The 17,689-nt window shown below is 38.9% G+C and overlaps 1 protein-coding gene across 1 annotated transcript; it reads left to right on the forward strand.

Annotated features, from left to right (window-relative positions):
* The first annotated feature begins 1,143 nt into the window (after nt 1–1,143).
* Nucleotides 1,144–17,404, forward strand: AADAT (aminoadipate aminotransferase). Its single transcript, XM_014945180.1, has 13 exons — nt 1,144–1,212; nt 2,870–3,038; nt 4,133–4,265; nt 4,910–4,984; nt 6,272–6,481; nt 6,995–7,060; nt 8,241–8,323; nt 9,598–9,694; nt 10,524–10,585; nt 12,853–12,917; nt 14,368–14,474; nt 15,188–15,289; nt 16,451–17,404. Exons 1-13 carry the CDS (start codon nt 1,146–1,148, stop codon nt 16,490–16,492), a joined length of 1,278 nt encoding a protein of 425 aa, XP_014800666.1. The 5' UTR covers nt 1,144–1,145; the 3' UTR covers nt 16,493–17,404.
* The last annotated feature ends 285 nt before the right edge of the window (nt 17,405–17,689 follow it).

Genomic DNA, 17,689 nt, shown 5'->3' on the forward strand with positions numbered 1-17,689 from the left:
AGGCCCTAGGAACGCCGTGCCCCCTCAAGGAAAGGAAGGGTGGGGGGACAGCGGTGTGGAGCCTCGGGCAGCGCCGCGGAGAGCGGGGCGAAGCGCTGCCTGAGATCCCCCCTAGGGCACAGGCGGCTGCCGGGCCCCGGGCGGAGGCGGCGGGAGGGAGGGAGGGCAGAAGCCATGGCTGAGGGGCCGGAGCAGCGCTGCGGCAGGGCCTGGGGGTGCTGCGGCTGGGGGTTGAGGGGAGCCCAGAACGGTGCTTTTAGAAAGCGTGAGGTGGGTTGGTTTTTTTTAAGCAGTCTTGCTCGACAGATCATTTCAATAACTGCCAGCACATGCGTGTTGCAGCGGCTGCTGAAGGAGTACGTTCTGTGGGTTCAGCAGAGGCACAACTCGGAAGGGTTGGTCCGGATGACAGGGTCTTCCTGCCCTCGTTTCCTTCCCCTGATTTCCTTCCTAATGAAGGAGCTGGTGGCTTTCCTGGGAGAACAGGCCTTGAGGCTTCCCACCGGACTTAAGTTCACTCTCCACCAAGTCTCAGTGGGCACCGGGGAAAAGGCGCGAAAAACACTCATCTGAAGCATTTTGAAAGGCATTCTTAATTATCCTTCCTAAGAAAACACCTCTAACTTGATGAGTGTTGTGACTTGTAACAATGGCTTGCAATCATTAAAGCGCTTTAAATGCAATACTTAATGCACCTAAATAAAGCTGGAATCTCATTTAAAAAGGCCTGATGGGTGTTCAAGATCCATCAGATCTTCACGTTTGTAATCTGCCTCTAAAACTCCACAGCTGGAATAAAGGGAGGGGAAAAAGGCTTTTTCCTATTTACTACAGACCAACAAGATCAAAGCTACTGGTGTTTGTCAGAACAGCAGCATCTGGCCTATTCCCGCTGTGCCAGTGTCACGGGGAGGCTGTGACAGAACCTATGAGTGTGAAATAGAAACCTTTTCATTGAATTCAAAGAGGAAAATTCAAGCACTGATTTTAGCATGAATAAATTGACATGTAATTTATGATAGAGGACATCTATGGAGATGACAAATTGGAAGCATCACTTGTTGGAGATGCACATGCCAAAAGCACAGGGATTCCTTTTCACTTTTCCAGCTTCACATCCAACTAATTGCTCTTTCCCCATAGGTATGAATTACTCTCGGTTCATCAACACTGTGAGTGCAGCAAGAAAAGCATCTCCAATAAGACTTCTGAGTGAGTACAGAACCGTTCTTTCCAGGTTCTCTGGACGGGTATCATCCCATGTTCTAGACTTTGCTGGGGTATCATGGCTAAAGACTTGAGAAGGCTTGAAAGAAAACTATGAGAAGGCCGGTTAACTTCTGTCAAGTTGAGATGTCAAGCAGGTATAAAGGAGAAAAAAATGAATAGCCCTGGACCCATCCAGACAGAAGAAAGAGTATTATCATTTCAACATGTGTCTGGAAAAAAAATATCTCTGTGACTGCCTCTGAAATAGGGCTTTTGGCACAGTTTGCTACTGAATTTAGGCCAGTTATCTGGAAACAAGCAACTGCTAATGACTTGAAATTCAATGCCAGCATAATGCTTCTTTGCACCTGGCTTTCCTGTGTTCTGTTAACATCTATCAATGCCTTACCCTGTCCACCCTCTCAGTGTTGCTACACTTTCCTTTTCTATGTGACACAATCTTTAGGCTACCATGTTACGTAGTCTTCTGTGTGACAGATAGAACAGGTTAACTGCCTACTTGTTTACTCAGTTGAAACCTACAGGGTCCTGACAGAATGGGACATACATCATTAGTTAAGCCTTCAGGGGTCAGTTTCCTCTCTTGGTAAGGTGTTGGTATTTGCTGTTCTGCCAAAAATGTGGCAGAATGTACCAAAAATATACAGGTACAGCTAAGTCAACTAATTCACTCTAGTCAGTCTCTATGCTTTTTCAAGTAATACATTGATATGCATCGTAACACAAATATTAAGTAGCACAGCTTGTGCAGAAAAACACATTGAGGCAGCGGTTTTGATGATGAGGTAAATATGTTTACCAGACCAAAAGTCATAGACGTGACCCATATTGCTGAACTGATAAGAATTAACTCCCCATGCACAAGTTTGCAGTGGAGTACAAACTTGATAACAGGATAACTTTAAACCAGATCTGGTATCATCCATCCTCTCATATCTGATGTGAAAGCATCAAGCCAGCACAAATACCATATTGTGCGCTCTTGGATTAATACAATCAAGTGCCCATGCTGGTTTGAGGTCTAGTCTGTGCTGCATAGATTGGATCTGAGTAATTGTGAAACTGTGACTTTAAAGCAGGAGTTGTTAACATTTCCTTCATACTGAATTATTTACACAGTGCCTCTGCCACTAGAGCCAGGCTGCCAGAAATGTTCCTGCTACCTGATGAAAAAGCTATAGTCATAGATGTCACTGTCAGTGTAGCTGCACTAGCACCACATCAGCTGAAGTGAGACTGAATAACAAAAGCAAAGCAAATCATTCCAAGTCAGTCTCAACAGAAGGTCATTGAGATTTTAAATTCTTGAAGCCTAAAAGACATCAGTCACAGAAAAAAGTTTTTATAATAGTAGAACAGTCCAGATAAGATGAAAAAGCTATAATTTATTTTAAAACAAAGGTGGGTTTTTTTGGTTTTTTTTTATCTCCCACCCGTGTCATCCCTCCCAGCACCTATTTAATCCAAGTAGAAAGGTGAGTTTAGAAAGAATTATTATCCTTTTGAATTCCTGCTGATAGAAAAATAAAGTGAAAAATGGAACGAGCTTTTCTGGACCATTATTATATATTGACTAAAGGATATGATCAGTGTTGCAATAATGAAATTGTAACCATGGTTTTTTTTCTTTTTATTCTAGCTGAATTGATGCAGAAGTCTCCTCCATCTCTCATCTCTCTGGCTGGGGGGGCACCAAACCCTAACCTTTTTCCATTTAAGAGGGCTACGGTTGCCATTGGACATGGAACTGCTGTTGAGATTGGGGAAGATCTGATGAAGAGAGCTCTCCAGTACTCGGCCTCAGCAGGGTATCTCTCAGGGCTGCTTGCAATTCAAGATACCAGAATCAAAGGATCATAATACCTTTTATTTCGCATTAATTCACCTGGGTTTTTAAAATCCATTTGTAAAACCTGTTTTACAAAATCAAGTTTAAACTGAAATGTGAGGCAAATTGAAATAAGTGGAAAATTTTAAGCATATTACTAATTTAAAAAAAAAAAACAAACTACAAAGCTAATACTAGTAATTCTCAAACCAGAACATCTCCTGGCTGTTAGCATCTGAGAATCCAGACTCCCAACCCGCTAGGAAGAATAATTCTGTGTTTTGCAAGAAAATATTAATTAAAAGATACTGCGTAGTATCTTATAACATATACCAAATACTACATGTTATCTTGTAACATAGTTTGGCTTATTCTGGAGTATCTATTTTGCTCTCATTTGGTACCACATATTAAAGTCAGTATGTATTACTTGTGGATGTAGTTGAATGGAGGTATTTATAGTACTGACATTTAGTACAAAAATGACGTATCATTAAGTTACTTTAGCACTCCTGTGAGCTCCCCAGCAGACACCACTTGAGTCAGGCATGTGACAGGTTTGCAAAAATATTTAGGTACCTACAGAGGCATACAGGGCATTAATCAGTGAAGTTAAGACTTAACATTTAAATGAACTCAGCCATTTGTGAACATCCTACATCATCTTAAAACGTATTTTTTTAAAAATCTGTTTCATAAATCTGTATTATCTACAGCCTATTCCTAGCAGTATTGCAAGCTTTGTCACATTGCCACATTTGACAATGGAAAGATCACTCCTAGGAATGGATATTGTTTAGCCTCCACCCCTATTCCATCCTTGGCATATCATCTGTGCCCAGAATTCAGTGTGATAATCTGGTGTTGAGATGCTCATTTCTTCTGCTTTTCCATAAGAAACATTTATCTCATTTTCACCATTTGATAAAGGGATCATAAAATCAGCATCTAAGTGTATTGTTGTTACAGTTGAAATCAGACTCAGAAGTGTGTGCTAGATTTGGCAGTGATTTGGAGGAACAGCCTAGCTTTGGCCTGTACGTTAATGTACACCTTGTTTTATTCATGTTTCAGGATTCCAGAGTTGTTGTCTTGGCTAAAGGATTTCCAGCGGAATCTACATAATCCCCCCACAGCCAACTACAGTCCTGAGCAAGGACAAATGGAAGTGTGTGTCACAACTGGCAGCCAGGAAGGCTTGTGTAAAGTAAGACCAAAAGCTTCATATGTTAAAAGCATTTCTTTCAGAAAGATGTTTATTTTTCTGTAGGTTGAGTTATACTCGGCATTAAGTGCCACTATAACTATATGCAGGGTAGTTTGTTAAATATGTGTCCCATGGTATTATCAATACAAGAAAACAGAACTGACATAAAGCTGGTGCGGCAAGTCTCATCTGTGAGGGCTGCACGAATGTCTGGGTAAACCAAAGAGCCTGTCAGAAAATATGCTATAATGCAACATTTCATGTTATTCAAGTAGTGCAGTAATAAGTACATCGGTGCATTAATTGCATTACCATAACTCAATTCTAATTATGTTAGACTTCCTTAAATAATTACCCTTTCTAGTCCACTCCCACTGCTGCTTAATTGATCCTTTCTGTAACTGAAGCAGTGTTTCTGTTGTTTAATAGAGCACTGTCTTTCCGTATTCCCTAGCTGATTACCTAGCTTCATTTGACTCTAAAGCAGATTTTTCATCTATTCAGTGCTTTTCTCAGACAGTGTAATTAAACAGTTAGGGCATTACTAATATCTAATGAAGATTTTTAATCCCAAAGAAGTCAGAAAGATGAAGCATGTGTACAAGAATGGCAAAATCTTTCTAAAATAGACTTCCCTTTCACAGGTGTTTGAAATGCTTATTAATCCTGGGGACAATATTCTTTTGGATGCACCTACATATTCTGGGACATTAGCAGCTGTAAGTACTTTTTAGCTGCGAGATGTTGTGAATGTTACATTTGAAGTAAACTGAAGTACCTGATCTGCAGGCTTATATGTACACTTATATGCTCTGTAAAAACGTATCGAAGAATCAAGTTTTTAGTGTTAGTCCAGTTAAGTTCATAAATATTAATTCATACAAGCTTTTCTGCTAAAAATTTTATAAAAGCTCTTCCCAGGGCAGAAGTTCCTCTTCCAAATCCTGGTTCATTCAAGGGCTAAGGTCACATTTGGGATTGAAAGGATTGGTCACAACCTAGTCAGGTTAAAGCAAATTTATAACAAGTGGGTATTCAACATGTCAACACATTCACCTGAAGTATTTCATGGTCTGATAATACCATAGCTATAAGTAGTATGAAATTGGAACAGGCCTGAAACATCCATATATGAAGGTGTGAGTTAGTAAGAACTATCCAAAAATAGCAAAGTTTACTTTTGAAAAATAATTCAATCAGTATGTAATTAAATCTCAGCTCAAAATGCTTGAGAACTGTATGTAAGAAGGGACAGGATAGATGATAAACTACAATTTCAGTCTAGTCTCCCCTTGCATCAAAAGGTATTTTGTTATTTTTTGCTGTGGTAAGTTTGAGTATATCTTGTCTAATCAGATATGCTTTGTTAGGAATATATTTTGACAGTGCAGCAACTTGCATTTTTACTTAAAAATGCAATGTACTACATGATACAAATTGAAATTCCACAGGGGGGAGACAGCATGCTTTTTGTTGGTATTTTACCTATATTTTTTTATGCTGCTGTCAACATGTCATTGCAGTAACATCATTTCATTCTCTCTTGTATTGCTGAGCATATCTATTGAGAATAAATTCTTTGCCCTTTGTCAGTGAAGAGTAGCTTATGGTTCTGGCATTTCCACTGAAGTAGAGTATAAATTCTCACTAGGAAATGAAGGTGCTCTGTGACAAGAGCACGAGGAGTCCTGAGAGAATACAGTTCAAATTCACAAAATCCCTTTCTGTTTGCAAAACCATGTGGTTTCCTGCAGAAGAGCAGCAATTGGACACGGGAGCTAGCCCTTCTTGTCAGTTGGCTTAACAAGGCAAAAAGAGTACTGTGATAAGCTTGACAAGCTTCACAGCAATTTCAGGCAAACTTTCTTTTGAATCACAAGGAAATGGAGTTTGATATAGCTGTAAAGTCCAAAACACTCTGCATCACTGAAATTTTACAATGCCAATGACAAAAGGAAGACCTTTGAATTACAGGATTATGACAGTTTTGTTCCTCCTATCAACAGCTGAGACCTTTGGGTTGTAACATAATTAATGTTCCTAGTGACCAACATGGCATTATTCCAAAAGCTCTCAAAGAAATTCTATCTACTTGGAGCTCAGAAGATGTCAAAAATCGTAGCCACCACCTCCCCAAATTCCTGTACACTATTCCGAATGGCTGCAACCCAACTGGAAACTCTCTGACCACAGAGCGCAAGAAGGAGATTTACCAGGTACGTAGCTGGGGCCTTGTGAACCTTGTAGGTGGAAAGCAATAAATGCCAGTCTCACTTCAGTTGAGGATACTCCATGTGTGGTCATTGGGCCCGTTATTGGTCCAATAGACATTCCTCCTAGATCTTGTTTGCAGCAGAATGGCTTTCATGACAACTCTTCAGAGGTGCACTATGCATTAGATAAATAGTAGCCCATTGCTGGCTGGTATCTTTGCCACGGGCTTCAAACTGGACTTAATGCAAGTTTTCTGCACAGTTTGAACACTACATGCAACAGACCTCCAGTTATATGCATGTCCTTGTACTGCAGGTATCGTGTTTACTCCTAGAATTGCTTGATGCCTAAATCAGGCATTTGAAAGCTTCTCTTGATAGACCCTTGTATAATAATGAATGAGGAATCCATGGGATCATACTGTGATCCTGGTGATAGGGACAGGGTATAGGAAAAACTGAATTTACAATGTCTTTACATTTTAACAAATCTTTAATTTTTATTAATTTCTTTAGCTTGCAAGAAAATATGATTTCCTCATAATAGAAGATGATCCTTACTACTTTCTTCAGTTTGAAAAGGTAATTTGTCTTCCATACTCCTTAGTAACATCTTCTGGTGCAGGACAGAACTAAGGTTTGACCCATGGATGTTCTTTCCTGCATGTTCCTTTATGTCCTACCAAGATCAGTCTATGCTACTTTCAGTTGTTGTCCCCTTTGTGGCATTTTATTGCATCGGTCCTGTTAATCAGTGGCTCAAATTCCTCAACCTTATACAGGACAGAATTTCCTTTAGTAGCCAGAAAATGGCAAAGACTTTGCCTCCAGAGCAAGACAAGTATGCCACTGAAGCAGCACTTGAAAATAGCGGCCTCGTAATGTTCCTTTCAGCCCAGCCTCTTCATTCAGTGGAAGACTGCTTACTCCCAAATTACTGTATCCCATTTTTACCCCTTTGCCATTTGGAGAACCCTAGAGAGTTCTCCCAGATACCACGGGACATAGTACTGGGTAGGCAGCTTCCTTCCTTCATGGAAGTTTTCCTCAAGTGGGTAACAATCAAGTGTTGATCTGTCTTCACACATGGATGTACATTTGCACAGTTCACAGCCTACCTAACTTTAGGATTAAAAACTGGCCTTATAAAGCAGTAAAACATTGGTAGAAGCTAATGTTCAGTATTTTCTATTTTGAAATAGGTTTTTAAGGGAGCAGGCAATAAAACTGCTTCACTTGTTCAGTGAATAACATTGTGCAGCTTTGTTGGATGGTGTAAGGTGAGAAGGTGTAAAAGTAGAATTCTTGATAAGGAAAAAGTGTGCTGAACTCAAATCATCCCAATTTGGTCATATCTTCTGATTTCCCTTTTTAAGCAAAAGCTAAAAGCTACAGAGCCTCATCTTAGAAATTACAGTATCTGTTTACTCCATTAAAAAAAATCTTGGCAGAGAAATAATTTCTCTCTCCTGATGTCATCATACAGAAACTTTAACTGAACCCTGGTATGCTGAACAGTGGGCTAAGCATCAAAAAAAAAAGCTGATTTCTTGATGATTTTCATAGAAGACTCTCACACAATTAGCCTAAACAATCACTTGTCAGCAAGTTACTGCATTTTTTTTCCTTGGAATGCACATCTGTAAAATATTTACTATCAAATATTTTTTAAAGAAATTAGTTATGTCTTCATAGTAAAGAAAATAATTCCATCATAATCCTTACTAGCACCTTGAATTTTATTTTTTATTTTTCTTCCAAGCCATGGGCTCCAACTTTCCTCTCAATGGATGTGGATGGCCGAGTTATCAGGACTGACTCTTTCTCTAAAATTCTCTCGTCTGGGTAAGGCCAGCTTCAGACTGCTCAGCATTGCCTGTTCATTTAAGGCACAAGACTAATACTTCATGCAAAATGATCAGACATGTCAGTGTTTTTTCATCTAATACCTATCCATTTCTGGAATGTACTTTCCGATCCACAGCTTCTCTCAGTCCACTCACTTTTCATGTCATCTCTTGGCAGTCATTTAACTCCAGATTCTGTTTCTCTTCTGATACTGACAGCTAACCCGCTCTCCCATGGCAGCCCGTTCTTGCTGCCACCATGTAGACAGAAAGACAGATGCTGGATCCTGGAACTCCTAGGAGCTTTTCTCTCTTCTTTTTCTGTTTCTCCTTCTATCTCTTACCATTCCTGCAAGACTCCCTGAACGTATAATACAGAATAGAAATGATGGCATCTTTCTCCACAAATTATTCATAGGATTATACTGATCTCTTGTCTTCTAGCCTTACAATTCTGGCAGGCTGTTTCCCCTTGCCTGAATGACTAAGCTGGCTGTTTTTCATTTCACACAAGTCAACATATTTGATTTTTAACTTGCTTTTGTTTATTATCCTAATAGATATAAGAAAGTAATGTGAATTCTGCACTGGCAGCTAGTGGATTATAACCCCATCTCTGAGAAAGTGAGGAGACAACATGATGCTAAGTGTGATTGCACTTTCAGAAGTGACACTGCAAAAAGGCATGATGCAATTTTATCTTTGTCAAAGACACACATGAGCTTACTGGTTCTATTTTTCTTCAAAGAAAAACTTCAGCCAATCTGTAAAAATGGGTCATAAGAACTGAAACATGAATGAGAATCTAGTTTATCAGTCTAAATTCCATTTATTCTGCAGTACTGAAAGGGAGTGAAAGAGTAAAGCTGTTTGACACTTTCCATCTGTTTATCATAAACCCTGAGCATTCATGATTTTTCATCATGTGAAAAGCTAACTTTCCTTCCCTTTGATTCATGTAATCTTTGTGGTTGCAGAGGAAAGCTTACAAATGTGGGATACGTCCTGCAGTCTCAGAACTAAGAAGATACTATAAGCTTTAAAACCCCTTTGATGTTTTTATTTCATGACTTTGATACTCAGCTCATAAGTTGCATAAGCCTGGGGCTTAGGGCAGTATTAAGATATAGATAACCTTAAATGCATAGAGGATCCTTTCAATATCAATGAAACGGTTACATGTTTTCCCAGTTATAAGATAAACCATAACTCACACAAGGTATTGCACACTGCATTTCTGTAGTAACTTTTTTCTTTTTTTTTTTTTTGTAGGTTAAGAATAGGTTTTCTGACAGGTCCAAAGCCTCTTATCGACAGAGTTATTCTACACATTCAGGTTTCAACAATGCATACCAGCACTTTCACACAGGCAAGTACCAAACTGCCAACTGAATTGTCCTTGGAAAAGAGAACATATTCCAAGTCATAGGAAACCACAGACAAACAGCTTGGCACATCTGCAGTTGCTCTGAGCTTTTACAGTTTTGTTTATAAGCAGCACATACATTGTCAGTTCTGCCAAAAGAAAAGAGACCACCACAGAAATTACAGCCAGAGCTAAAGGGTGTCTCAGCGCATGGAAAGCTAAATGCCCTTAACCCTCAGGTTTCAAGACTCAAGAATTAAAATACTTTGTATCTATTGCTAGTGGGTTCACTTGAAAAACCGCAATGTAAAGCATACCTTGGAAGCACTTAGGTTTTTTTCTGTTTTTCATTCTACTTTGTAATTGGAACAATATGGGCAGTCCACAGAGGCATTACAAAGTGGGCTGCCAGCTAGAGCCCCTTTATAATTAGTAATAAAGACACATTGAGCACATCTAGATATGGCTTCCATCTTCCAGCTCCATTAGGTCAGCACAGAGGCAGTATTAAAGCAGAGAGGCTGATATGGGCAGGAAGGTAAAGCAATATAAAATTGCCTTCCTTTTTCTCCCTGATTACCATATTCAGCTCTCCATCCATTCTTCCCTCCCCCACCCCAGCTTCCAAACACTGCCATGATCCTTGGAGACAGCAGTAACATGTTCTACCATGGCCTGTTGCTGTTGCCACCTCTGTTTATAAAGGGCTCCAAGAGACCCCACATGCAATTTCTTGCCTGTGTGGAATTTTGAATAACAGTACATATCTTTTGAGAATTGCAGAACAGTCCTGTTTAAAATATGGTATTGATGATGTGTTTTATTTCTTTAGATTATGATATCACAGCTGCTTCAGCAATGGGGAGAAAAGGGTTTCTTGGAGCATATAGACAGGTAGGGTCATGTCATATGCTGAATCCCATCATCTGTCATTCTGCTTCTCGTTACCTACATAAAACATTCTTTGTAGTAAAGAGGTCAGAGGAGGTACCAGTACTAGGCCACGGGGATAAGCCAGGTCTCCAAGACTGACTGTATTCACACAAGAATCCTGAAGGAGCTCAGTGTGAAGTTGCAGACATGCAGGTCAGGGCATATAAACTACCACCACAGACCCACAACCTGCCATTCCACCAGCACGGTCATCGTGCAGCTCCCAACTGAAAGGGAGCTCAAGAGGTTACTGGGAGCATCAAGTCAGTAAATAAAGTTGCCATCCCTGCTAAAGTGGTAGGGGTTATAGCAAAGGCTAAGATCACTGAGCACATGATCTATTGAGGAAGAGTCAACATAGCTTCTATAAAGAGAGTTCTTGCCTCACTAACTCAGCAGGGATTCACCCTCTAACACCCTCAATCTAATGATTGTGGATGCTGATGGAAAGACCTACACAGAGCAACAGGGTTCACCAACACTTGCTAAACATTACCTCTGTCACTGTGCTTGGAGACAGAGCTCTGGGCTAAGGTTTGACTCAGAATTTTTAATATACTGAGTAACACATGTTTGTTTCTCATTTATTATGCTGGAGGAGCATAGTTTCTCTCGAGTATCTGTGCTTCATTTCAGATGCCCCAAGTAGTGTGCTACACTCTGCCCAGGCCTGTAACAGGAACATGAGCAAAGCATGGGAAAAGTTCCTGTATCTGACTGTAACAGCCACTTCTGTCCCCTAAGCAGGTGCCTGTTGTCCATACTGTAAACATGAGTATTTTTAAAAAGAAAACAACAAAAAGCAAATAGCAGACACGCCAGCCCTGGCTCTGCCTTGTTTTGAGAAATAGGAGCATTAAGATAGGCTTTGCAGGGAAACTTGGACCATGCTTTAGCTCAGCTTTCAGTAGTTAGAAAAATATACACTAAATGCATCTCTTACTTACTTTCTTCTTGTAGGCCAAAAAGCATCCTTGCTTAAGCCAGAAGTCTGTTCTTCCTCTTGGCCAATGAAGACAATACTGCAGTAGGGTAGCTGCAACCCTTTGTAACCTTCTAGTTGTCAGGTGACTTATTGATAAGGGCCAACAGCTGAGCGTAGTCTCTTCCAGGTGATTTCATTTGGATAAGGTTTACTTGGAGATAGCCTATTTGCAGCAGCTGCATTTTTGTGGAAGTCTTGTCTCACTAAAACTTATTATTTTCATTCCAACATGAAAGTAAAACCATAACAGAAAGGCAAAAAGCTTGCAATAGAATTTGTGATGTGGTAGAAACTGTGTAAGCGAGATTTCCCATTTCATGCAAAATGTAGCAATTCGTGTAGGCTGAGTCCCAAAGCTGTATAAACTTCTGGTGGGGTTGGTGTTTGTCAATAAGGTGTAATAAAATGCATCCAGAAATCAAAGCTATTGGTTCAGAGAGTATATAAAAAAAGTAAAATTATGCAAATTACTAAGTATGGTTTCTGTACAGAGAAGGAAACATATTTGCATTGATTTATGAACTCTGTATCAGCCATTTCTCTTGTGTCTTCCATTGCAGAATCACAGCTGTCTCATTTTATGTCAACAAAAGCTACTGCACAAGATTTGTCCATGTTGAAATTTGGGTTACGGTCATTTTTCCCTGTAAGAGATTGAATTATTTGGAAGTTTTACTTAAAGTGAGAAGGACATTGATTCAAAAGCTTAAGAAATGGGAAGCTGTCAAATAGTGGTGACAGGTTTATAATATGATTTGCTTTTTATCTTGTGAAATGTCATTTCCATGTGTACCTATTACACAAATTCTACCCAAAAGCACAAATATCGAGTCTGTGCTTTTGCATGTGTATAAGTCCTTCATTTTCTTCAGTATGCCTGTTTTGTGTGTAAATATTGCTAACAGGGCATGTATCCACTGATATAATAGGCAGAATGGATATAACAGATAAAGACTTTCCATGGCCTATGTAAAGATTAAGAAGCAGCCACCCGAGCACTTCCTCTCTGGTTGATCAGTGCTTTGCTGGAGACACGCTGAAGCAAATATTTAAGATCTCTCTGGTACATATACAAAGTTCCATACACACAGTATCCTGTATTGTGCCCATCTGGGATATGCTGGTGTTTCCATTAAATGTGCACTGAGGTTGTTCAAGTAGAAAAGCTTTGTTTCTGCCTTTGGAGCAAATGGACTCTGAGGCGCTGTGGGATCATGACTTTGAACTGGTAATTTGCTTTCAGAGTGGTGGAGTTCTACAGGACCCAGCGGGATGCAATGCTCATTGCTGCTGACAAGTGGTTAAAAGGTCAGTGAGTGCGACACAGCTAATTACTTAGATTTTTTTCTAGCTATTCATCATCTTTGTGTTCAAGAAAAACCACTAAAGTTCATCTCTTGACTGAAGTGACAGATAAGCACTATAAGCAAATCAATTACATTAAATATTAAGCTTAGGACACATTATGCAGTGCTGCTGTTTTCTTGCTTTTCTGGTGGGACTAGGAGATGGCAATGAGAAAAAAGCTCAGCACATTATTGTGTAAAGGATTTTTAGAAGGAACATGTATTTCACTCCACTATGTTCTTATACTTTTTATTTTTAAAAACTCTGTCTGAAATAGCCAGATTTAGTGGCCTTAATTTAAAAGAAGATATAAACAATTGATATAGCAGTAGTGGTAATCATCTTTTTGTCAGAAATCAATTTCAAATGTCCACTTTAGTGGTTAATCACAGAGCATAGGAAGAATTTGATCAACAGTAATGCAATTACAGTTAGTGACTCATTTCTTTTTGTCAGGCTAAGTGGAGTCAGCAACAACTGCTTAAGAACTGCCCACCTACCTTAGATGATACTTCTGTGGGACATGGGTGCTCGAGCACCACACAATCATTAATGTACTTTTGCTAATTCCAGGGCTTTAGATATGAGGTATTTCTTCTTTTTCTACATGGCTCTGAACAACCATGGATTGTTGACCTGGGTAGGCCCTCTTTGTCTCAATTCCCCAAGTATCAAAACAGTGTAACATCACAGGGCTACCTTAAGGTGTATTGTGAGAATATACTCATGTGAAAGACTATCAGGTCTTCACGTTTTCTAGTAATAGGAGCCATAACATTATGGAAGACAGTCTTTATTTTGTAGATATGTAATCGTTAAATACACCGAGGAAGAGCTTGAGAAGATGTCAAATATAGTTTCTTCAAAAATATGTCCAATAAGGAAATCTTGGTAAACAAATGTATACAGTAGGTCCGCATATATAACTTAAGACATAAATCCTCTCTATGCATTCCCATCCTCCCTTTTAACTCCTAGGCTCTCCTTTTGTTTGGAGGTTAAACTGTAATCATTGTGATTTAAAGAAAAACAGTTTTGCCCTTTGCTACACTTTAAATTCTATTGATAGTCAATGTGATAGCAGGAGAAACTGCATCAGAAACATTATTTTAAGTTGTTTACTTGATATGAAAGTAATCAACACATAGAGTTTGTTGATGTTCGGGATTTCTGTAATTCAAAGCAATCACTTTCACAAAAAGCATTGATGATACCAGCACAAGTACAGTAAGCCCACACAGATTTGATTAGCAGTACTTTAAATTTGGCAAGTGGCATCCTGCCTCTGTGGCCCCCGTTACCTTTGAGTTCATTAGAGCAACAAAGCTATAGTATTACTGAATCTGTGGTGTATCAGTTAAAGATGGGACAGAACTTTCTTTCTTGATTCCCTGCTTTTCTCTCTCCCCAGGCTTGGCAGAATGGTACCCTCCTGCTGCTGGCATGTTCTTGTGGATCAAAATTAAGGGTGTTTCTGACACACAGCAGCTGATCATGGAAAAAGCTTTGCAGAAAGAAGTATGACCTATGGTTTAATGGCTTATAATGTTAAAATGAAATAAGGGAAGAATAAAAAAAATCACCATACGTATCCACACAGATGCACACACATAAAAAAGCAGGGGAACTTGCTGTGCACCATCGTTGAGCCTGCAAGTCAAGCATTGACACACAGTGACTCAGGAATAAAATATTTTCATGTCTGTTTTATTTCTACAATATATGAGAGTCAGCACTGTGTACTGAGTAAACATTCAGGTGTTGGTGTTTAATCAGCTTAGTGAAATTTAAACCATGATAATACATAGTACAATGTCATGTATACTATATATACACACAATATATGTACCTATATGAATGATGGCTGTCACTATATCTTTTTAATAAGAGAAATTAAGCGTGGTTTTATTTCTACAATGTATGAGAGTCAGCACTGTGTACTGAGTAAACTACATCCCACCTCACTGGTGCTTCCAAACATTGTGATAATGATAAGCCAGACCTGGGAAGCCACCAGCCAAGGAAACCAAAACCTGAGAGCCCTTTGATTTTGTTAGGAAAAGTCTGATTACAGGTTGCATATTTTTGGCTTCTCATTTTGAACAGAAAAAATATATTAAGGCATGTTCTGCTACCAGTGTTTCAGCAGTGAACCTTCTCAAATTTAACTTAGTATAGCGTTTTAAAACTGTAGAAGTGGTGATAACTGGGTGGCAATCAATTTTTCTTAGGTGTTACTGGTTCCTGGAGGAGCATTCAATATCGATAGCTCAGAGCCTAGTTCTTACGTCAGAGCCTCCTTCTCTCTGTCTTCGCCAGCTCAGATGGATCTGGTAAGTGAGATTTTTTTTGTACATTCCTATCAAGACAGTTTCTTACATAATAAAGCTCCCTTATTTTTATTTACTTCTGCTTAAGTGTTTTGTTGAATGTTTGTTTAGTTTTTTTAATACTTAGGTGATTAAGCAGTACTTCTGAAGCAGTATTAGCTGTTTCTTAGGCAAGATACTCATATGCAAATGACCTGAAAGGTACCATATTTTTAGGACCATTAAACATTGTTCTGTGTCTCTCATAAATGTAGTCTCACACTTAATCCTCCCAGACATTATTCATAAAGACTTTACTGAAGTCAGAGTAAGCTTTGTAATTTGCTTTAGCATTAGCAGGCATCACCTATCTTTTGTTTTCCAGACTTCCCATTCCTGGGCTGCTTGCTTATGTGTGTGTGTTTGTCAGTCCTGTATAAGAAAGAATTTTTTTTTCTTTTATACAATTGACATATATGTTGTATTTCATTTATCAGGAACTAATCTTCTATGTATTTAGGAACATTTTGGATTTTATTTGGCTTGATCTGTAACATCAGCGGGAAGAAAGATAGGACACATTTATTTGTGTAGACTTAGTACTCATTTGGTTCAGGTGCTTGAAACACTTCAGTGTTTGTAGTCGTGCTTTCAGTTGTGAAGGTTTGTAACAGATAAGCACTTCTATTGCCTCTCTATTTCTTCTTCTGTATTTCTTCTATTTCTTCTTCCTTCTTTGTAAAGTAATTCATAACTGTAGTATTGACAGTCAAATTGCATCTTCTATATGCTTCCTCACTCAACTGTTCTTCCTCTCACCTTTGGAGCCTCTGGGCTCTTATATTAAAGTAAAAGAGATAGTCTTCCAGGGGTTACTAATTGTATTAAAAGTACAACTGTTTAGTTGTGTCTGAACTGCAAATAACTTTTGAACATCAATATATGTATTTTTCTGTTTCAGAAAACTCCGCCTTTTGTTTTCTGTCAGAGAAGTGGAAGCTTTGACAAGTCAAAGTCTATACATGTTGTTAGAAAAGGGAAACAGAGAATATCAGCTGAATTTTGCAGTATAAAATACTGAGTCTGTATATGGTTAAGGTAGTTTCAGTAGCTTTATAGGTTTGGTGTGTTTCCTATATAAGTAATGCTGGAATATAAACGTGAACCATGTTTGTGTCATTGCAGGCCTTCAAGAGACTGGCTGACCTTATAAAAGAAGCTTTGTGAAAAAGCTAAATAGAACTCTTGCAGCAATCAAAATCGTCTCCAGGAAGTAGTTACAAACATTTTGATTTCATCAGAACAATTTAAAAGCAAGCACAATACAATGGATGTTTCCTTAGATCGTTTCAGCTAAAGAAGCAAAAAATGAAAGAATGAAAAAAAATGTGCTTAATTGTTTTGACAGGACGTTATATACTAAATTTATTCCAATTCAGAAACATTTAAAATACTCAAAACCAAATGTTCTGTTTCCCATCAAATCCATGGTTTTGTTAGATTTGAATTGATTTTTGTTCTGGCTTTTGTTTTCTGTTTCAGTTGGGAACCAGGGAAATCAGTTACTGAGGAAGTTGCCCCTGAGGTGGCCTTAGCCACTGTTAATCCCAACTGATACATTCCTCCAGCACCTTATGTTGGAATTGGTTTTGTGTGTCACTTCCCTTCTTGTCCTACTGTATGGCAACTGGTATTTGAATTTGGATTTTGACGATTTGACGATCAGTGTTTAATGTTACTGAAGTTTTGTCAAATAAAACTGTTGGAAGGATGTTCAAAAACTGAAACTGATCCAGCAAAATTAGGCTACAATTACAAGTAAACCTACTTGGCCTAAGGTCCCTTGCAATTTGCGCCGGTTTTGCAGCTCAGTCTCTGATTTGTAAAAGGTTTTCTGATTGCTGGCTTCCTCTTCAGTCTGTGAATAATTACCCTGTACCTGTGTTAGAAAATCTCTGGTTTGCAAAGGCATGTGGATGTGCTAATAGAACTGCTTTCTGCTCTTAGTTAATCAGTCAGATGGGGTTTTGAATGGAGCGTGTGAGTAACTGGGGACGTGGTGGAATGGGCAATAATCTGACACTGCCAGATGTACAAAGCAAGCAAAATGAAAAAATAAAGAAATGTTTTGATCCCTAATGTCTTGGTCAGTATCATCCCAAACATTTGACACTTGGCAACATGTACAAAACTTTCAGAAAGTTCTAACTAAAGTTTCTCCAAGGCTTCTCATTTTGCTTAGTGACTTAAGTTTTTATTTACGGTTTTGGCAAAAATGCTGTGGTTTTCCACCGATAGCAGATGGATATTCCTTTATGTGCAAGTGTGCAGAATTTCAAAGTAAAAATGTGTGTTCAAGGATCCTGCCCATCCTTCAGCAGCTCAGGTAACCCCACCAAACAAGGGTCAGACACAACCTTGCTT

The sequence above is a fragment of the Calidris pugnax genome, unplaced genomic scaffold, assembly GCF_001431845.1.
Source record: "Calidris pugnax isolate Ruff unplaced genomic scaffold, ASM143184v1 scaffold15, whole genome shotgun sequence".
Taxonomy (NCBI): Eukaryota; Metazoa; Chordata; class Aves; order Charadriiformes; family Scolopacidae; genus Calidris; species Calidris pugnax.

Coding starts and splice junctions, on each gene's coding strand:
- AADAT (XM_014945180.1), top strand. CDS start 1,146: ATGAATTACTCTCGGTTCATCAACACTGTGAGTGCAGCAAGAAAAGCA. Junction 4,266..4,909: donor GCCAGGAAGGCTTGTGTAAA/GTAAGACCAAAA, acceptor TCCCTTTCACAG/GTGTTTGAAATGCTTATTAA. Junction 4,985..6,271: donor ATTCTGGGACATTAGCAGCT/GTAAGTACTTTT, acceptor TCCTATCAACAG/CTGAGACCTTTGGGTTGTAA.